We start from the raw sequence: 22,638 nt of genomic DNA on the forward strand, positions 1-22,638 counted from the left end.
TTGTTGCTAATGGTAAGCTCATACAAAATCAAGACAAATTTCATCTATGACACTTTTGGTGTATTTCACCCATAATCGAGATAACGGGAGTTGAACATCAGAAAACTACTAGAAAAATCTAAGCTACTACCTGCACAGTGTACTGTATTGCATTCGCCAGCAACTGAATCACTTTTTTTCTTTTTTGCAAACAATAGCTTAGACAATTCTAAGACACTTTTACTCAGGCATTTCTCGCACAAACAACCTAGAACCAAGATATTTAATATGCGGGGTGGGGGGGTGCACTGCGGGGGCAGAGCCCCTAATTAGGAAGTTAGGTAGGTGAGGTACGTTTGGTTGGTAAGGATGACTTAATTAGTAATACGTGGTTGATAGTGTAGTGGATTCCTCCCCTACAAGCACCGAACCTTCTCGAATTCCCCAGCCTACGCCTCCAGCGCCACCCACGGAGCGGGGGTCAACTATCTACCCACGCCTACCCCCGCCTTATATGGCCTGACACCACTGTGACCGCTCTCTTTCTACCCAGTGCCACCAGCAAGCAACACCACCTCCGCGCCAGCCTGGCGGCAACCTCGGCGTCCCTCAAGCTGCGTGCCCTCCTCTGGGCACCCTCACCAACCAGCTCTCTCTACTCAACGCTTGTTACCATGCTGCCTACCCAGCAACAAGCTGCATTGTACATCCAATACAATGTGTATACAGTGAGCACATTGTGAGTTTCCTTTTTCCATCCCATCCTGAGTGTGAACCAATATCTCATAACCCCACAATAGCACCAATAGCACCAACCAAACCTTCCTAACTTCTTTACCAGGGGACAGAGCCCCCTGGACGGGTCCGACTAATTACCCAAATGTACCCGCAATGAAGTCAAATAATGGTCCTACATGAATAAATCAGACTGCCAATCACTTTTCGACTGGTATTTGGTGTCATGAAGTCACAAAAAATTGGTAAACTTAATTTAATCTGAGTTAATAGATCGAGTGCATGTACCGAGGAGCGAGTAATTACCCAAATATACCCAAATGTACCCGCAATGAAGTCAAATAATGGTCCTACATGAATAAATCAGACTGCCAATCACTTTTCGACTGGTATTTGGTGTCATGAAGTCACAAAAAATTGGTAAACTTAATTTAATCTGAGTTAATAGATCGAGTGCATGTACCTAACCTAACCTAAACCTAACCTCGACGAGTATTTGGTGTCACGAAGTCACAAAGAATTGGTAAACTTAATTTAATCTGAGTTAATAGATCAAGTGCATCTACCTAACTTAACCCAATCTAACCTAACCTAACCTAACCTAACACAACTCAGATTAAATTAAGTTTACCATTTTTTGTGACTTTATGACACCAAATAATAATCGAGAAGTGATTCACAGCCCGATTTATTTATGTAGGACCATTATTTGACTTCATTGCAGCTACCTTTGGCTACATTTGGGTACATTTGGGTAATTAGTCGGACCGCCCTGGACTCCCCAGCATATTAAATATCTCCGTTCTAAGTCATTTGCAAGAGAAACGTGATTAAATAAAAGTGTCTTACAATTATCTTAACTATTGTTTGCAAAGAAAAATTCACGGGATTCGGTTAGTGGCAACAAATGCAATACCAAAATGTTTCTAGTAGTTCTGATTTTCAACTCCAAATATCCCGGTTATGAGTAAAATGCGCCAAAAGTGTCATAGATGAAAATTGTCTTGTTTTTTCTAAAATTATAATTATAAACAACAAAAATAGAATTATGCCCTATACTATAAATTGATCCTTTTATCCTCTTCGCCACTGATCAGCCCGTTAGCCGCTCGGGCGGTCGTTTAAATCTCTGTTACACACTTGGTAAGTCCTGCCTGCCCTATGGGTACTTATCTCCAGAATGTATGATGTATCTACTATCTACCTGTGCCAGTGTTGATCAAAGACTATAATAAGATTAAAGCCTTTGGTGTTGATCAAGAGCTCACTCTGGAGGATTTCTAAAACTTCTTTTACTTGCCGAAGACGTCTTAAAACCTAACAATAAATAGCGTCTCAATATTTTAATGTATTTTTGCTTAAGATACTTTAAAAATATAAACTTCCCAAAATTAATTATATAGTATTTGGTAAAATAGGTGTTTGGCCTTATATTTGGCAACGCTGTAAAACTGTTTGGCCTCTTCTAGAAAAACAAACCTGGCAACACTGATCTGAGTATACTTGAGAGAGACGCAGTATGAAGTAACAACAACTACCAGTCTACCTCACCTGTTGTCTCCAGGATTTTTTTCACATTTCACGGTAAGGGCTGTGAAATGTGTGCTTCAAGTACAGTAATAGTATATAAGTCATATTTAACAATTGAGGGGCCACAAACGCCCATCATATCCAGGTTAAGAGCTATGTAGGTGTTGCGGAACTCTTGTATGTACAATTTAAGATTCGGTCATCCTTGTATTTAGATATCCAACTTAAACAACATAACCTAACCTAATGTAAACCTAACCCAGCCACAGAACCCAGGAACTATATCAAACCTAACCCAACCAGGGAGGATGGCTTTTCCCCCTCAGATCTCCCGTTTCTGATGGGAGTTATATTCTTTAGATTCTCCAGATGACCGAAACTAAAATAATACCCTATTGTATAAAAACCAAGATAAGCCTATGGATGAAAGTGAATACAATATTAATGGCCATGAACTAATTTGTGAACCTGACAGAGAATTCATGTGTGAGGGGTGTCGCTTTAATAACTACCATAGAAAGGGCAATTTTATTTTATAAGTGCACTCTCAAAAGCTATAAAAAAAATAATAGTTGCTCTTGGTGGAAATCATCCATCTGAATCATGTTTTCTTCTGTGCCATTTCTGGTGCAAATTAACATAACAGTGGATATTTTGCCGTGACCGGCTAAGTTCTTGCTTACGCTTTTTTATCATGAGTGCTCTCTGATTGGCTAATCGTCCATTACCGACAAATAATGCAAGAAATATATTTGACCGCGACGTGTCGTAATATTACTTATTAAGTAATTATTAGATGTTTTAATTGCCTGTATGTTGGCCTGGCGAGTTATTGCTAGGCATTAACATACCTAGGTCGCATTCTGGGTCATATCACAAAAACTGATTTTTAGAAAAAAACGTCTTTTCTAGTATTTTAACCGGTATGACTTCCTAATTACCAACAATATTGGTTGTTCAAAGGGGCAGTAGAGGAAAAAGTGGGGTAAAATACTAAAAAGAACACCAAACAAGCCTTTGAAACCTTACCTAACTTGTAAAAAGATTAAAAATACTTTAATGTCTGAGAGCACCACTACCACCAGGAGTTGTTCGATTTTGTTAATTTTTCCACATGTTCTTATCATTATAAAAGAGGCGGCATTTACTAGAACCTAATAGTACCTGGCCAAACCAGCCAAAGAAATTTACTTAAACTTAACTAATATTCTAACCAGGGGGGCAGACCCCCCCGTCACATTAAACAGAAAGTACTTAGCCTGTCAGAGCGCACTCATTGTAAAATAACGTTATTGATATTGAAACGGCTTATTTAACCAGAGTCGATTAAAAATCTTAATATCAACCCCCCTTCCCAGCTCACTAGCTCCTACCTCTCTGAGAAATGATTGGGTGAAAACACTAGATTTTAACATTTAGTAATAAATAATACCTCAGACTAAAGTTAGGATAATATAATTGACATTTCTGGATTCCTTGCAGGTCAGGGAATATTTTGAATGTAAACTTCATATATTTTGCACAAAAGATAAAATATTTGCTTTGTGTAAACCAAATTATTACATTAGATCTAAAATTTGTATGTCTAATGCAAAATCCATGATGTTTATATTCAAAATGATCATCATATTGTAAGAATTCCAGCAATGTAAATTATATTCTGGCTGGGTAATTTGTATGAATTTTATGAGCTAGATAAAAAAAAAAAATTATACTTCACTGCGTATATGAGTAGATGCACCGCGGAAAGGGAAAGTGAAAGTCCGGTTCTGGCAAGATACCACGTAAATGTAAATGAGAAATCGCGAAAAGTGAAACCAAAGTGAAACTGTGTAAAGCTACACGGGGTAATACTGTATATTGCACATTCTGTAGGAAAGAAAGATTGTGTGTGCATGTAACACAGTTTAAAAGATGAGAAGTAATTAAATTATGTATACAGTCAGTTCTGCTATAAAGCAATAGTTGTGTTCTTGTAAAACATCGTGTTATAGAAATTCGCGTATTAGAAATAACAGGGCTTATGGAGAAAATAGGGTTAGGTGCAGATTACTCGAAATCGAAAAAAAATTAGTAGTTAGCCTAACACAAAGGGTAGCACAGTCTAAATAAATGTTATATTCATATCTAATAATGAAATCATACAGTAAATGTAACACTTTACCTTGAAAAAATATGAATACATAACTTGATGGGGGAGAAGGGTGATTTTGAGGTTGATAACGTCGAGCTTCTCTTCAAGTGTTATAGCCTTTCTTTTACGATCATCACCGGGAATGTGATCACCTAACGCTTCTTGGAGATATTCTTCTTTACCATATTCACAGTTAATACCACAAAATTGGAGAAATAGTAAGCAAAAATCGCGTTACAGCAAACGAGTGTTTGCGTTTTACAAATATCGTTCTTCTATTCATAAATCGCGTAAGAGCCAATTCGCATCGTCAAAACACGCGTTATAGCAGAACTCACTGTATCTACTAAAAATTATGAGTTGAAAAGTAACCACTCTGAATGTTAACCCTGGCTCTTCAGGTTCTCAGGAACGGTACCTATATTTCCCCCTAAGTTATTTATATCGATATACAATCGCTCACCTGTACTATATGAGCATTTTTTTCCCTTTTCAAACAGCATAATTTCTTGGATGAAATTAGAGAAAACTTATTGTTAGCTAACCAAAGTTTCCTATTTTCATGAAATAATTTCCCTCCTATTAGTGGCAAGTGAATACACACTCATTTACACACAAATAAATTATTATTCACATTATTATCACTATACTGTACAGTATGTCACTCACACACCTCTTCAGTACTCGCCCCAACACGTGAAAAATATATATATCAGTGGTAATATGATGGGTGGGATGTCAGTGTTGTTATGTTCCACCAATGACACAGATATCGGGGTTTTTCACAAGGATGTACCAGGTATGTCTTTTGGTACTTTGCTTAGTGTTCTAAGACATACAGGGTATGCCATCTGATGGTAAGGGTTGTGTTAAATTGGTGCTAGTGAAGTGAGAAAGAGAAAAATGTTATGTGTAATGTGATTATGTACTGGTAAGTGAATAAAAACATTGTGTAAAGTGGTAGAAACCCTGAAAAAACAATTTCATTTATGTAAGAACTCATAAAACTAATTTTTGGTTTATGCGGTGTTCAGGATCATGCAAATAGTCTTTGTTTTATTCATTCGGTGTACTATAGAATCTTTAATGTTTGATTCATTATTGCAGGTTTGTTGACGTGAGCTGACTACGGCGTCAGGAATCAAGTCAGTCATATGCTGAATCTGTAGGATGCTACGTGAGTTGGGGGCAGCAGATTATTATTATTAGTAGTAGTATTCTCTCTCTTTCATGTACCAAACTACAGTAATACAGTACTTTGTTACACCAAACTAATTGGGGCAGACCCCAGTCCAGAAAAATGAAAAGTAAAAAAAAAAAAAAAAATTTATGGGGGCTGGGTTTGAACATAAGTCTGGTTGTCAACAAATGTTTTCAGTAATATGATTGTTTCGAACTGGAAAATGTTATTTGTACCAAAAGTAACCACAAAATTTGTAGAAAGTTATTTCCATGTATACAGTACTACTATGAAGACAAAATAAGAACAAATTAAAGTGTGGTGGTATATTGTGTGTGGGAGATGATAATGTATCCGGGAGCAGGAGATAGCGTGGGTGGTGGTTCCCTCCCCCAGGACCCCTTTAACATGTCATTGTGCAGTTCACCATAATTCCCATACAGTATTATTTAGGTTCATTTGGTACCGGGTTGATAAAATATTATCGTAAAATAATATATTTTCCTGAAGAAATAATCCCACACTCAACCCCAAATGAGGCATTGTGAATATTCTGAACACCCTAGCTGTCCCTCATCATTTTGCCAACATGCTCCATCTCTCCTGTCTACCTTAACATCTGTTTTTAGCACTTCGTAAATAAAATAGTACAGTAATATATTTTATCAGCTCCTAGTAAATAATATTTTAGTGTACAGTATTTATCAACACTTAGTAAATAATATTGTAGTGTATTTATCAGCACTTAATAAATAATATTGTACAGTTGTGTACAGTATTACTGTATGCCTCTGCTTATTCTCTGTTTGATTTATTAATCAGTTGTCTAAGTGGCCAAATCAAGCCATCGTGCATCACTCAAAGGTAATAAATAATATTGTTATGAAGGAATGGCCCCATTGTAAGCTGATTTGCTGAAAGCTGTCTCAAGGAATGCATCCTGAACCTTCTGATACAGTTAATCCTTTTATTTTAAATTCAAATTGTACAGTAAATTTATTTTTTTTCTATTATTATGGTTGTTATATTAACTATGGTGAATCATACACCATAAGAGCCTGATCATGCAAAAATACAGTACTGTACTATCTCCGTTGGCCGGATTCACTCAAACCCGGAACTCTCCAACAGCCGGAATTGAAATTTTCCCGGAAAATTCTTTAAAAAAAATTCCGGTTCCCGGAAAATTCCAGGGGTGGGGATTTTTATTCTGTGTTTGAAAGATGAAAGTCAGGGGCATTTTCCGGAAATTCAGAGAAAATTTGTACCCAGAAAACTCCGGGGATGGAGTATATTTTTCTGGATTCGAGAGATAATGTAATGTGCAATTTCTGGAACTTTAGAGAATATTTTTCTTTTACTCAGAAATTTCCGGAAAATTCTGGGGATGAGGGATTTTTTTCCGACTTTGAGAGATGAAATAATGCATCATTCTGGACCCCCCTGGATCCTTCCCTGATATAGCATTTACAATATGACAATGCATCACTCTCCTCTGAATTGCAGGGTTGACTCGGGTATTTCTGAACCTCAGTGCTGATGGCTTCTTGTCTCTGACTTACATCTGGTGTCATTGGTGTGTGTGTGTGTGTTTGTTTTACTGTACTTACCGCGATATTGTTTTCATTATATTTTACTTTAACTACAATATTACTGGTGAATACTCACCAAAGTGTTAAATACATATACACTGTACTGTACTGTACTGTACTGTACTGTACTGTACTGTACTGAACTGTACTGTACTGTACTGTACAGTTATCGCTCAGGGACACAACTTATAATTAAAGAGTGTAAATAACCACAAATTCATCACTACAGATTCCAAATCATAATTTGTTACCTTTTCAATTACCTTATAAGCTAATGCACCTACCAAATATATAATTAACATGGTTATCATAATGATTCATAGCAATATTATATTTCGTATTACTCACATGATGAAAGAAGAGGGGAATAGCTGATATGTCTGTGGGCCTATAATACTACTAACTTCCATCTGGTGGATTATTTTGCACCTACCCCATGCATTAGGAATGTGATTGGGTCTTGAGTCTTGAAGACGGGGTGGGGGGGGGGGTCCGGGGAATCACCTACCCAGGAAGTTTTTACCATATTTAACTTAATTTCTCACATTGTTACTCATTTTGTGAATGCCTAATAGTTAAAATATACAGTACCCAAAATCAAGCATGTACGGTACAGTACTGTATGTTTATTTTTAGCACCTTGTTTACTTAAACAGTATCAAGCAACCAGTGGAAAGTTTTCTTTATATTTGGAAACTTGTATATTATTATTATTATGGTACAGTATATATTGAGCAACCAGTGAAATGGGCTTATTAACAGCTAATGAAGTTATATAACAGTGTGTATTTATTGAACATTTCCTGTACATTTCCCCACAAAATACATTGGAAAAAAATTATGACTGAAATTATTTCACAGATATCCCTGGCAACTTCTATTAAATTTCAGTTGTTATCTATAAAATACTTGGACTTGGACTTAAGTAAATCATAATGTACTTGTAATTGGATATAGTGCAATTAGACAAAGCTATATTTGAACTTCGACTTGTACTTGTCTCTCTCTTCAGTACTTGTGGTTGTCCTCAATTACAGCCACCAGTAACCCATCCCTATAAGGAGAAATTGTAATAAATGACATTAGAGTTAAGAAATTAACGAGAGACTGCAAAACTCTGTGCAGCATGGAGAGCTGCTATCAGGTAACTGTGGCTAACCCACTTAAGTGTGGAAAATTACCGTAAAATGTTGATGATGAATTATACTTAATTTATTTTTGTATCCATGGTAATTGTGAAATTTTTTACAGTGCAGTATTTTTCTTTCCAGAGCATCATGTTGAGCTTATTGAAGAAAGAAATTGAAGCTAAGAAGCGGTCGCTTGCAGAAACCAATGTTTTGGAGGGAAAGAAGTACTTTAAGAGAGGTGACTTGAGTGCACTCCAGGCAGAAGCTTACTGGCACAAGTGTGGAGTTAGGTTAGGTGACGGTAGCAGTGGACAAGGCGGATTGTCTGCTAATGGAGGTGATTCTTCAGTATCTCAAGATTCAGTGAATGAAGATGTTGGTGATGCTCCTGAGTTACCACGTGTGGAAGTTATTCGCCGTCTACGGGAACGAGAAGAGCCTATTTTGGTCTTTGGTGAGACTGAACATGATGCTTTCCGCAGACTGAGAAGACTAGAGATATTAGAGCCTGAAGTTAACAGAGGTCTAAGAAATGATTTTCAGGAGGCTCTTGAGCGTGTTGATCAGGCATACCTAAATGAAATTTTAAAGACAGAAGATGGTGAAGGGGCTCGTAATGTGGCCCTTTGTGGTGAAACCATCACCATGGAAAGTGTAATTGAAATGGCAAAAGACCTCAATAAAGGCAATGTTACAAATGAATTAAGCTGTAAAGTGATATTTAAGTTTGTACAACTTATACTTCAGCTATGGGGCAGTAAACACAATGCAAGGCCTGAAGGTGAGAAAACGAGCGTCCGAGGAAAGATGGACTCGGCTACTTACACACAGACACAGGCATACCTTAAGCCACTCATCAAATGTCTCAAGAAACGCTCCTTACCAGACGACATCATGGAGTGTCTGGTAGAAATTGTTCAACACTGTTTAGTAAGAGATTATGTCAAAGCCAATGATGCTTATTTACAGATGGCTATTGGAAATGCTCCTTGGCCTATTGGTGTCACCATGGTTGGTATCCATGCACGTACTGGACGTGAAAAGATTTTCAGTAAGCATGTGGCCCATGTCCTGAATGATGAGACACAGCGTAAGTACATCCAGGGTTTAAAGCGCCTTATGACAAAATGTCAACAGTACTTTCCTACAGATCCTTCCAGATGTGTGGAGTATCAGGCAGTAGCTCAGTAGCTATGCCTGATGTCACATCCAAGATTTGTGTTTGTAGGATTCTCCTTTTAATGGCTACGTCTAAATAAAAGAATTGTATAATTTCAATGGTCTGACCAGCCTTATTGTTGAGTTGTTAAACTTATAGGATTTTCCATAAAACAATTATTAATTTATGGTTTGTGGTCATTCATGAAGATCATTATATGAAAATCCTTAAGAAGTGATAGGTACCTTAGAAAATCATCATCATCACTCTTTTATGGCCATTATCCGTGCTTTTGTGGCTTAGCCATGATTACCTTACGGTGTCCTGGTTGCCATCTAGCAAATTTGAAGCACGCTTTACAGCTGAATGATCCTCCAGTCTCCATTCAACTTTTACAGTGTGAGAACTTGGCATTATATGCATCTATGATACCTATACTGCACTAGCTCATAAGATAAACTTAAGAATAAAGTAAATTAAAATTTTCATAACTGACGAACTATTTTTTTTTTTATCCTGTAACCCAAGTCATTTACAGTTGAAGTCCAAAAATCCGGACTGCTTGGGGATTGGGTTGGTCCGGATTTTCGGATTTTCCGGATTCTCAGGCAGTACTTTTAAAATTCAAATTTAAGGAGGAATAAAGAAGAGATGAACAGGTACATTTTGATAGTTTATTCATTAGCAAATATAGCATGCTTCATTTATCAAAATGAGCAGTTTTAAGGAAAAAGCTGTGAATTCTAGAATTTTATTCTTTGCCTTTTTTTATATCATAATTTGTAGACTTTCCAATGTCGTATGTTTCCATTAGAACAGTATTGCTCACACCACGTTCTAGTTTCTTAATTATTTCAAGTTTGTCACTCAGTTTCAACGTGTTCTTGTTTCTCTTTACACAACGAAGTTTATCTACTTATGGAGCCATCATTATGGGCTTGTACAGTACTCTGTAAATGAAAAGAGTAGGACTCAAAATTACATACGTTGGGGTGACGATCTAACAGTAGGGGCGAGTGTCCTGGTGCGTTGTCCAGCAGCAACAAAATCTTGAATGGCACATTCTGTTGCTCACAGAATTTCTTCACATCGGGAACGAAACAGTCATCAAACCAGGAGAGGGACAGTGTAGAGAACATCCACGCCTTACGTGCGGTCAGTCAGTGGACATTTAGCTTGGTCATGTCCATGCTCTTGTAGGCGTGCGGCTTGCGTGCTGTGTGGATCACCGATAACTTGAGCTTACAGGTACCGGAGGCATTGGTGGTAAACAGGACAGTGATGCGCTCCTTCTGCAACTTCCGGCCCCGAATCTTGCTGGCATTCTTCACAACGAAGGTCTTGGAAGGTAGCTTTTTCCAAAAAAGACCAGATTCGTCCATGTTAAACACCTGGTCGTCCTCCATAATCTCACGTAAAAACGGAGGAAATTCCCTAGCCGCAACACGGTCAGCACTAGCTTCTTCACCACCAATGTTGATATTGGTGATCTTGTTCCTCTTCTTAAACCTCTGTAACCACCCAGAGGAAGCATTAAAGAGTTTGGGCTCTGTAATTCCCATCTTTCGTGATACTGCAGCATACAGTTCACGTGCGTACTCCTTAACAGAGCGCGTGTCCACCGCCATGTTCTGTCGCGCCTGACGCACCAAGTAGCTCAAGTAATTTTTCCGTCTTGAGAAGCACCTGTAGACTTTGTGGTGTTCATGTGCTCCTTTATCTTGGCTGCATCCTTCTTTATCGTCCGGATCGTAGATTCGTTCACACCATCCTGGCGCGCCAAATCAACCTGTCTTGTTCCTTTCTCCAACTCTTGGATGATCTTGTACTTCACCTCGTAGCTTAAGGAACGTCGTGTCTTTTTTGGCTTAGGGCGGCTGGGTCCAGGTAAGGAAAGGTTTCTCTCTGGGGGCGGTGGTCCGGCGGAAGCCATTTTACAGAACAATGGATGCACAATTACACAGTGTGGCCTGGAGGGATGAAACTGCCGCGGCTAGGTCAAGCGTCGTCTTTCCTCCCTCCCTCCCTCCCCCGGGTGGACACGTCATATTACTTTAAACCAATTACAGCTAGCAGCGGAGGGAGGTAGGGATGCATGGCCAATCACAGTCCGATACGTCATATGAAGTCACTGATAACGCAACAGAGACATGCACTGTGCAACCTTACCGCGCGGCTTGCCCAGGCGGGAGCAGGCGTGAGGGGCGAATCTAAAAATAGCGTCGAGCCAGGCACACTCCACGTAAAGGGGTACACGCACCGCGGAATGTGAGCATTCCGGTTTCGGCAGGGTACCGCATAAACGTGGAAACGCTGAATGTGGGACCGCGTAAAGCGAGGGTTGACTGTATACAATATATGTATATATATTTCTTTCTTTTTTTATACCACCTGATCTTTTGTCTTGATTGCCTTTTTGTTACTTGGCCATCGAGCTTCCTGAGCTACATTCCGTCACGATTAACTAAGATCCACGTTTAAAAAATGTGTGGTTCCCTCTGAAAGACTCTAAATGAGGATAAAAAAAAATTTGTGGTCCGTCTTGAAAGAATTGACATCTGCAAGGAACTCCCAAATCGCATTGTTAGCATTCCTGTCTTCCTGTGTAGCGTCCAACAAACTGTTAATGAAGATCCTGCAGAATGTTTCAAACTAGATGCAGGAATCGCAAATAAAATTTGTATTAAGGCAGCTGCCCAGTGTGGCCCGTAAGCCCGTTACATTCCAGACAGCTTAACTATCGATCCCTTAAAAACCTAAGCAAACATAATGGGATAAGCTTATTGCTGAAAACATTGGATGATCGCAGATGACATATTTCATTAAAGGGGCCACTTTCAAGTGGTGAGTTCTCCTTGTGCTGTGGACTCCTTTGACCTTCTCCAACTCTTCCTTAGATCCTTTTACCAATCCACAAATCCTCCTCCATGTTAGGATACCACTTCGCCTTGCCACCCATATCAGCACTTAATTGAAGTGCCTCTATGGCAATAATTAATTGGCAGACCTCCGTGCTCTCAGCCGTGGGTACTCTGTGGGTGTTTTAGACCCAAGGGGTTTGGCAAGTGCCTAGATAGAATTTCAGTATCGGTTGTGTATGGTGATGCCACCTATAGTGTTTGCGGTATTGCTTTATACAGCATCCACGATATAACTGAAGGAAGTGTCAGGTCTGTTTCTGTGGTACAGCGGTAACTTGCATAACTCTCACATATTTGTCAAGTGTTCGAGCCTCGGCCCAGACACATGTGAAAAAGGTGTTATCCAGTGTGACCCAACCAAACATCACAAGCTTCACTGGTTCCTCCTGTACTAACACTGGATGGTACGGCTGATAAGTGGCTAAAATTATATAAGAAAGTAAAAAAGGATGTGTGTCAATGGATGATGGAGGGGATCAGCGGCGTACAAACTCAAGTGAGGAAGACCAGTGCCGAGTTATTTTCATAGGGCTTCTCTTCACCTCGAATCTCCACTTTTTTATGTTTATAATCTGTCGGTGTACTCTTTATCTTTAAGTCTGTTTTCAGTATATTTTTTTTTTCATTTTTTTTTTTTGTCCAAGACTCAAATTCACTTTTGCCTATGTAAAAAGTTTGAATATGGACCAATAAAATATAATTGAATACTAGGATAATGTGATTATCAATACAATGTGTGCAGGTCTACAATAAATTATAATCATGATTTTTTATGGTCCCTTTAATAAACCATTTTTTAATGGTAAAGATTAAAAAAATGTTGACGAACCCTCTTGTAGAGTAATGTTTTTGTAAATGCTGATTTAACCTTCTACAATTTAAGTATTTTATATGTACTAGTGTACCCTTTTGTCGGGTAAAGGTCTTGAAAAAGCTTGCTAAGGGTTTGGGAAGATGTTTATATACCCTTTTGTAAAGTAAGGGTTTTGAGAATGATACTATACCCTTTGTATCTGCAAGAGCTTTTAGGTAATCATATACCCTTAAAAGAGTTTGCTATTATAGGGACACTCAAAAATCCTCGTCCATAACTTTTTTCTTACTATGTACTGCCACGGAAGGATGACAGACTATATATGGGGAATATTCGTCTGCATTAATTCTTGCATTTACCTCTCTCTTCCCCCAGTAATATGGAAGTAGGGGAGTTAGGAATTTTTATGGAAACCCTGAAGGAACTAATTCATAGGTATTTCACCCATGAATATCATATCGTCCTATTAGGGTCAAAGACATTACAGTGTTGGGACGATTGTACCTAGGGCTCTGAATGACCTGGGTTCCAAACTAATTGAATCACCCAGAGGCTCTAGCTAAACATTTCAGTGCTTCCCCTTACTGTTGCTGTATATTTAGCTTGTGACCCTCAACTGAGTAGCCAGAAGAAGTTTTGCTTCTGCCAACAAGTAAATGGATGAATACACACATACAAAAAAAAAAACGGAGTGAATGATACCAGGGAGAAGACTAAGAAAATATTTTGGTGTTTTCATTCTGCCCTTATTATTTGGTTCTGGTGTTTCTGTGGACAAGAATCATGAAGAACTTATATTCATAAATGTTCTCAGCAGTAATCATTAATTAATAATTCTAGGTTTCTACTTGTAAGGTTTTCAGCTGTTCTAAATAAGACCTTGCTTAGAACTCTAGTAATTTGAGGTACGTTTAATATTGTTCATAACGTATTATCATTATTAGGTGTAAGCTGATTTGTTATTCAGAAGTAGCCTTCTGACACTGTAAACTAACTTCAGCAGGTAAAGTTAGTAAACGGTAGCAACACAAATTACGAGAGTTGGACTTAAGTTTCCGGCCACACCAAAAGAGAAGACTTGAAGTTAGCATTTTCTCATCAGTTAAAAAGTTGTACTCCCCGGTCCCACACACACACACAGATACACAAAAAAAAAAAATTCTGGCTATTGGTAGTTTGGTAGAATAACTGATTTACTCATTATATCTGTAGCATTTCTTTAAGTGAGCAACAAGCTAAAACTATTGTCAGTGTTAATAAGTAGAGTTTACGTCAGTCACTTATCTTTAGTTATATTTGGTTAGATTAAGGGAGGTGAACTCAGCTGAGTATATAGTTCATATTAAACTTAATTCCATTCGATTTTGTTGTAACTGAAAATAACATATGAGTTCTGGCATTCTTTGTGAGGGTAAAAAATTATCGTTCGAATCTTAAATATCGTTACAGAGAAGGGCGGATTAAATCAAGTAAAAATTATACAAAGACACCATTATTATTTTTTATTATGAAAAAAGCCGGAAGAGTCTTTGAGAATTTACACTCCTATGGTTAAAGAAGCCACAAGTTCAGAAAATTTTATTGGTAAACTTTTTAGCTAGACGTCAGTTGATTGACAATGTCCGAGAGAACCACCAGACTGGTGCATGCATTCTGGCATCTCAGGTACCCAGAGAGATTACTCGTAGAACGCCTGCAGGTGCCTAGCTTATATTATAAACGGGCAAGAAGTGATTTAATGTAAGTTTATAAGCACCTCAGGGGACATTATTCGACTAGTAGCTCAAATATGAAATACGCAAGTCCGATATTTGGTTTGACCATCTTAAAAAAAATAATAATAAATAAAACGTAATTGTTTATAACCATAAAATTATGTATTAATTGTTAACATTTGGCAAGAAATTGTTCAAAACAAGGTGGTGAGGTTTATTCTTGACATGAACGCAAGAAATCATGTTGTTCACGAAGTCCTTCAATCAGTGAACATGTTAAGTGCAACGGAGAGTGAGGCAACTAAGGGTAAATCACGCTTACAGGATATTCAATGAACTGTGCCCAGGGTATCTAAGAGCAACCTTTATAAGGACACTAGAGGGAGTGAACACATTTTTTTGGGATAAAGTATACTGGTAGTCAAGGGCTCTAGGCACAGGAAAATATACTCCTATCTCCCATGGCTTGCTTACAGTATATATTATCTACATTTGTAATATCCACGCTGAACTGTATACAGTAACTGCATAGTTTATATAGATGCCTTTCCAATTTTAAACCTATATGACAATTTTACTAAATAAATATTATTGTGACTTTACCAGCTCCATCGCGTGCAGACAAGCCGGACAGACATTTAAATTTTCTGGATGTTCTACTTGAGGTCTTACTGCTTAAAACCCGTTGAATCAAAAGTTACTGATAATCTAATAAATAAAATAAAATATAACAAAGCTTATTAAGACCATCGGAAGCTGTTGCGAAAAGAACATTCAAGTCCGCTCTCCCTGAAACAGATGAGCGATTGGCGGGAACACAGGCACTAATGTCAGCAGCCCATGATGCTGACGCACATCTTCGTGCGTTCCCTCCACTGATTACACCGGTCAACACAATTTTTCTGGCACAAGGTTTTTAAACGGATTTTAAGTAAATTTGGGGTGCAGAATCCAAATATGACTTTGGTTTTTGTCTATCACATCAGGTTTTTGAGATATACCATATTGCACTTTTGTATTTTTCTAAAACCAAAAATTGTTAATATCAAATTGGAAAGTTAATGCACATATAATATTTAAATGTAACATTGAAGGGTGAAAAAAAATTAATGTACGGTAGAAATAGTGCAAGTATTAAGATCAAGTTACAGTTACATAAACTTCCTCTTTTTGGCCGATCTCTTATGTACAGCTTCTGGAATGTCTCTCATCAAACTCCAGCAGTAGTCCGCCATCATGTTCGAGTCCCATCGACCTTGGTAACGTTCTTCCATTACTTTAATGTCTTGATGAAAGCGCTCCCCTTGCTCCTCGCTCACTTCTCCCAGATTTTCTGGAAACTCGTCCAAGTGACTGTGTAAGTAGTGAACCTTGATACTCATTCTGCATCCAAGTGCTTGTAAACTCAAGAGCAGCTCTTCCACAATTTCTTGATAGTTGTCCGCTTTCTTGTTCCCTAAGAAGTTCCGCACCACATTAGAGAAAGCATTCCAAGTTCTTGCCTGTGCCTCAGTCATTGCTGCAAGGAAGTGTGGATCTCTGAGTAGTGTTCTTATTTGAGGTCCATCAAAAATCCATGCCTTTTTCTTCTCGTCGCTAAGACTTGGAAAGGTTGAGCATATATATCTGAAACACTCTCCACTATGATCAAGAGCCTTGACGAATTGCTTCATGATACCAAGTTTTATGTGCAGAGGAGGAAGGACAATGTTTTTCCTGTCAACCAGAGGATCGTTATTGATATTCTTGTCACCAGGCGTCAAACTATGTCTTGGTGGCCAATTCTTTTTCACCCAATGGTCTGCTGTAGCCCTGCTGTCCCAGTAGCACAGAAAACAGGGGTATTTTGTGTACCCTCCTTGCTGGCCCAATAGAAAGTTTACCATTTTCAAGTCCACACAAATTAACCATTCATGAGCATGGTATTGCAACCTCTCTAGAACAGTCTAAATGTTTTCATACTCTTCTTTAATTTGTACAGAATGTCCGATTGGAATTGAACCATACTTGTTTCCGTTATGAAGAAGAACACATTTCAAGCTCCTTTTAGAACTGTCAATAAAAAGTCTCCAATCCTTACTATCATATGCTGGTAGTCCCATGGAGAGAAGAAGTCCTTCTACATCATTACAAAAAACAAGCTGGTCATATGAATGAAAGTACTTCCGCAGTTGCTCTTCTCTGTTGCGATAAAAGGAGACACTCGTGCCAGGTTTTAAGAGTCGTTTCTCTTGAAGCCTGGAAGCTAACAATTCAGCAGACTGTTTTGGCAAATTTAGATCTCTGACCAGATCATTCAATTCTGACTGAGTAAACAACGTTGGCTTTTCACAATCTTCACCAGATGGCTTGAAAAGATCAGTCTCTTCATCTTCATCAGTAGAAACAGGTGAATTCCGGTCTATATCCTCAATCTCTGGTAGCTCAGTAAATTCTGGCACGTTACATGATGGAGCAAATCTGAGATCAGATTTGGATTCAGCACCTTAAAGTTAGTAAAAAACAGTTAAAAGGTTTCATGCCAGAAAAAAAAATATTTTTTTGTAGACCAGTGTTATTCTCTTTTATTAAGCTGAGTTACCGCCTTATTCATAGCAACGAAACATACATGTGTCGTGTATAGTTTGGGTTCCACCTAGGACCTCACCGCCAATCTTCTACTTTATCTACTGGCCGTCAACGCCCACTCATTACGGCCGTCCGAGAACCAATTAAACATGCTTATTCTTAATTACGCTTATGGGGTGGTGGGGCATAGCTGTAGTTAATATATATATTAGTATAGTGTAATTACTAAATTTGTTACGCACTCAAAGGCCTTAGTAGTTGAAACACCAATGATTTTATTGTTTCGTAAGAATGGAGCTACATTCGTTTGTGACTTCGATTTGTGTAAATTATATCACCACAGAAATCAGTCAAGTGTCACACGTAACCTGTGACCTTCAGTTTATTTGTTTACATGCGTGACTTGCTATTTTTGTATGTATGTTTGGGACTCATCAAGCTTACTATCAAACAAAGAGGTAATTCTATCCGTATATTAAAAGTCATATGACATTAATGATATATTCAGCAAGGAAGGTAGTTTCATAGAACTTTTTTTATCCCCTTCATGTGACTATCGTTAGAAATAAAAGAGAATATTGCTTTCTCTCGTATTATTCACAGTAAGCTATGTAGAGGATAACTTCCCGGCGTAAGTATGTAATTTTTAACGAGATGTTATGAATGACACGGCAAAAACTTTCATTTTTCAGATAACATAACCAAAGCCCTGGATCGATAGGTTAGGCCCGGGTAGTCTGCTTTGAAATATAAAATAATAATGATAATGTCTTTATGGCCCTGTTCTTGGTATTTTCTAACACAAAGACATCGTCCCTCTCCCATATGTCGGTAGTAGCCTTGTTACAATCTATGCATCTTGAAAGCAATGTTCAGTATTTCCCTTTCAATTATAATGAATACATATGTTCGTAGCATTTTTCATCCTATAATCTTATTTGAATTATAGTGAGTTTCTTTGATCTTAGCGTAAGTTTAAACCCAATATCGATCTAACTCTAACATTATTTCACTCTTTTGTTTGAATGACAACGTATTAAATAGATTGACCAATGTAAACATTTGGCTGAAGTCACTCTCGCTCTATAATTAAAGCGACTCTTGAATTTGGGCTTCAAATACCGTGTCGCCGATAATCCCAGGATTAAAGCGTGCCACGTTCTCACCCGACACTTGAAATAAACAAATACTGTATACAAAATGAATGAGGTGTAAATACCAGATGGTGTGGATATGGCGTCCGTAAAGCAATAAAGTATCACGATAGCCACACGAGATATATATAGTTTATTCTTATAGTAAGCGGAGCGAAAATTTATTTAGGGGAAAATATTTTTGGGCTCACAGACGTCAAATTCCAATTGTTGCATGTTGCATACTAAAGGGTAGTGGTATAAAACAAGTACAGTAGTTGGTGTTTTCTTTTTAAACACAAGAGTTTAATATTAGGTTTGACGTTACTTATCGTGCCTATTATTCACAAGGATACAAACTATAATCTTTTTTTTTACCAACAATAATTTTAAGATTAGTTTTCGAACTGGCAGAAACGGATAGGAAAGGAAGGCTCCAGCCCTAAAAAAAAAATATATATATATATATATATATATATATATATATATATATATATATATATATATATATATATAATCAACACCTCACCCCACCAGGATTCGAACCCACGATCTTATAATTGTGACTGGGGAATACTACCTCTGGCCACCAGGACACTAAAAGTAGTCCTAGACTCTGTTATATTTCACCCAAAGCCTGTTGAACGAGCTTATGGCGCCGTGAACCTCTAATGGGGACCACCCGCACCGCTTAGGTGATCAGAGCAACGTTTTACCAGATCTGGCGTGCTTTATTGGACTAATGAAATATATATGAATGGATCCTCGTGTTTCGAAGCCGGATTTGGTAAAACGTTGCTCTGATCACCCAAGCGGCACGGGTGGTCCCCATTAGAGGTTCACGGCGCCATAAGCGCGTTCAACAGGCTTTGTGTGAAATATAACAGAGTCTAAGACTGCTTTTAGTGTCCTGGTGGCCCAGAGGTAGCATTCCCCGGTCACAATTATAAGATCGTGGGTTCGAATCCTGGCGGGGTGAGGTGTTGATTATATGTAGAAGTTCGCGTGCTATATATATATATATATATATATATATATATATACACAATCAACACCTCAACCCAGGACTCGAACCCCACGGTCCACGGTGACTACTGGACCATATACTAAAAGCAGTCCTAGACTCTGTATATTTCACACAAAGCCTGTTCAACGAGCTTATGGCGCCGTAAACTTAATGGGGACTACCCGTATCACGTAGGTGGTCAGAGTAACGTTTTACCAAATCCGGCTTCGAAACACGAGGATCCATATATATTTCATTAGCCCAATAAAGCAATCAGACTTCTACATACAATCAACACCTCAACCCGCCAGGACTCGAACCCACGGCCCACAAGCCCATGACGGTGACCTGAGAACGCTACCTCTGGACCACCAGGATACTAAAAGCAGTCCTAGACTCTGTTATATTTCACACAAAGCCTGTTCAACGAACTTATGGCGCCGTGAACCTCTAATGGGGACTACCCGTTATTGGGCTAATGAAATATATATATATATATATATATATATATATATATATATATATATATATATATATATATATATATATATATATATATATATATATATATATATATATAATATATATACAGTATATATATTTAAAATTATTGTTGGTAAATAAAAATATTATAGTTTGTATCCTTGTGAATATAAGGCACGATTAGATTTAATTTGAAGGATCACCATAGAACGAAAGCCTAGCCCTAGAGTAAATCGTGATATTATATATATATATATATATATATATATATATATATATATATATATATATATATATATATATATATATATATATATAAAGAAACTTAAACGTGATTATTTAGTAAATTGCAAACTTGAGTGTGGATGAGGGATTTGAGTGAGAGGTGGAGTAATTAGACGACGTAACAGATAATAATAGAGCGAGAAGCTTTCAATCTGTGTCTGGATTCTCAGACCAGCGAGAACGCGTCTAACTACCTCACTTCAAGCGACGACACGAAGATGAAGGCTTAAATAACCTCGAAATTACTCTGAGACTCTACCGTTACTATGTTCTCATCCACAATAACGGGTAAAAATTTTCACTTGTGAAGGATTAAGAACCCCACTAGACTAAGCTGGTTTGTGGCTTTATGACGAGTAGCAAATGAGAAGTGTGACGCACGCCGAGCATTTTGTAGGATTATGACAACTTATTTGGCGTGGCTGCTGTCTGGGAAACGTTGAGGAGACAGCTGTCACGACTTACATGGGAAGGATTCCGTCAAACAAACGCGTGTAATTGTGTGTGTGTTCGGCTCTGGGTCAATATACTGTACGGCTATGAGGGCTCGTATTTCAAAGCTTATAACCGACCAGTCACTGATCACAGTTCGTCGCCATTCTCTCAAAACCATGAAAGACAAGAAATTTAAACTTGTTCCAGTGTGTTCAAAAACATAAGTCACCGGACCAATACTGGATCAGTAATTAACATTAGTCAATTAGAGGCGTGAGATTTACAACCTCATAACAGTATAAGTCTTAGAAGGAGGAGAACAACCAGTGGCCTTTGGGTGGGAAGACCTCTGTAAGACTATTCTCAAACATTAATGTTTTCCCAAATTGGGGATGTGAGAAAGAGTTTAACTAACTCAATTAAGCTACAACCAAGATGATGGGCAAAAAAAATCGAGGTCTCTACAGTAACCATACAAACTTTCTTATCCCCAGTAAGGCGGAAAATGTACAAATCTGAGTCCGGGTCCCTGGCTGCTTCCCTCACCCAAGGTCCACCAGCACCAGCGTTCACCTCTTAATTGCTTAATTGCACTAACCCCTGGTGACACCTGACCACTCGACTCTGGCATGTTTTGGCTGAAGTCCTTATATCCTGAGACGTTTCCAAACCTAACCCAACTACGCGAAAGTGTCCTGGTTGGCCCAAAACGTTCGTTCACTGCCCATCATTATTAAAACCTAAATTTACTATGACTACAACTTCTGTATTCTTTTGTTAAGTTAAATGTATTTGTTCCACGGTTGTATGTTTTTTTCTTTTTTTCTTAATTTCACTTCTGTTTTATCCTCTCACCCTGTTACAATTTTGTTTACACTGTTTCACTTCTTTCGTCTTTTTCTCTTCTCTTTATCCACCTTTCTTTTGTATCCCTCTTCCACATCTATGCTCTTCTCTACTTTGCCTCAGTGGGCCGAGTCACCTCCTCCCCCTTCATGCCTCTGGTTTCTTTGTTTCGGGTTGGACGCGTCTCCACAACTTTACCGCTCCCAGCTTCACACGCCCTCCAGCCAACACCATCCCTGCTGTGTGTGTGTGTGTGTGTGTACCCCTTCAAATACTCCATTCTTTCTTAATTTGTTCTTTGTCGTTTTTTCTCATCTTTAATGACAAAGTTAGTTTTTGTAAAACTTAGTTATCCTTAAGGGTTTCCAGTTCTAATGGTCTCCAGTTTTAAGAGCCCCTAGTCCTAGCGATTAGGTTAGGTTAGGATAGAGGTCATTAAGATCACGAGTACCTTTTAGGATTGAGTGCCACCTAACCTGTGACCAAGGAAGATGCCAAGTGCCTTGTGTGTACGACCTGGTGGGGGGGGAGGAGGGGTGATGCGCTGGATGTTTTCCCCACCACCACCACCACCACCATACTCCACCATCACCTTACTCCACCACCACCATACTCCACCACCACCACAACCATACTCCAACACCACCACCACCATACTCCAAACACCACCACCATAGCCATGCCAACACTACCACCACCACCATGCTCCACCACCACACTCCATACTCAACACCACCACCACCACCATGCCAACACTACCACCATAACCATACTTTCAACACTACCACCACCACCACCATACTCAACACTACCACCACCATACTCAACACTACCACCACCATACTCCATACTACCACCACCACCACACCATACTACTGCCACCATGCCCCAACACCACCACAACCATGCTTCAGCACTACCACCGCCCCAACACCACCGCCACCATGCCCCAACACCACCTCAACCATGCTTCAGCACTACCACCACCATGCT

The 22,638-nt window shown here is 38.6% G+C and overlaps 1 protein-coding gene across 4 annotated transcripts; it reads left to right on the plus strand.

Annotated features, from left to right (window-relative positions):
• Positions 1 to 1,842: 1,842 nt before the first annotated feature.
• Positions 1,843 to 9,938, plus strand: LOC121871040 (pre-mRNA-splicing factor 18-like). 4 transcript variants are annotated; one of them, XM_042373109.1, is made up of 5 exons: positions 1,843 to 1,857; positions 2,184 to 2,298; positions 5,486 to 5,555; positions 8,163 to 8,294; positions 8,422 to 9,938. In XM_042373109.1, exons 4-5 carry the CDS (start codon positions 8,277 to 8,279, stop codon positions 9,469 to 9,471), a joined length of 1,068 nt encoding a protein of 355 aa, XP_042229043.1. In that variant the 5' UTR covers positions 1,843 to 1,857; positions 2,184 to 2,298; positions 5,486 to 5,555; positions 8,163 to 8,276; the 3' UTR covers positions 9,472 to 9,938. The 4 variants fall into 4 exon arrangements, with proteins under 4 accessions (XP_042229043.1, XP_042229045.1, XP_042229042.1 ...); XM_042373111.1 differs by lacking the exons at positions 1,843 to 1,857; positions 8,163 to 8,294 and adding an exon at positions 7,065 to 7,134 and having other exon boundaries at positions 2,169 to 2,298; XM_042373108.1 differs by lacking the exon at positions 1,843 to 1,857 and having other exon boundaries at positions 2,169 to 2,298.
• The last annotated feature ends 12,700 nt before the right edge of the window (positions 9,939 to 22,638 follow it).

Source organism: Homarus americanus, unplaced genomic scaffold (assembly GCF_018991925.1).
Source record: "Homarus americanus isolate GMGI-L3 unplaced genomic scaffold, GMGI_Hamer_2.0 scaffold52512, whole genome shotgun sequence".
NCBI classification, from domain to species: domain Eukaryota; kingdom Metazoa; phylum Arthropoda; class Malacostraca; order Decapoda; family Nephropidae; genus Homarus; species Homarus americanus.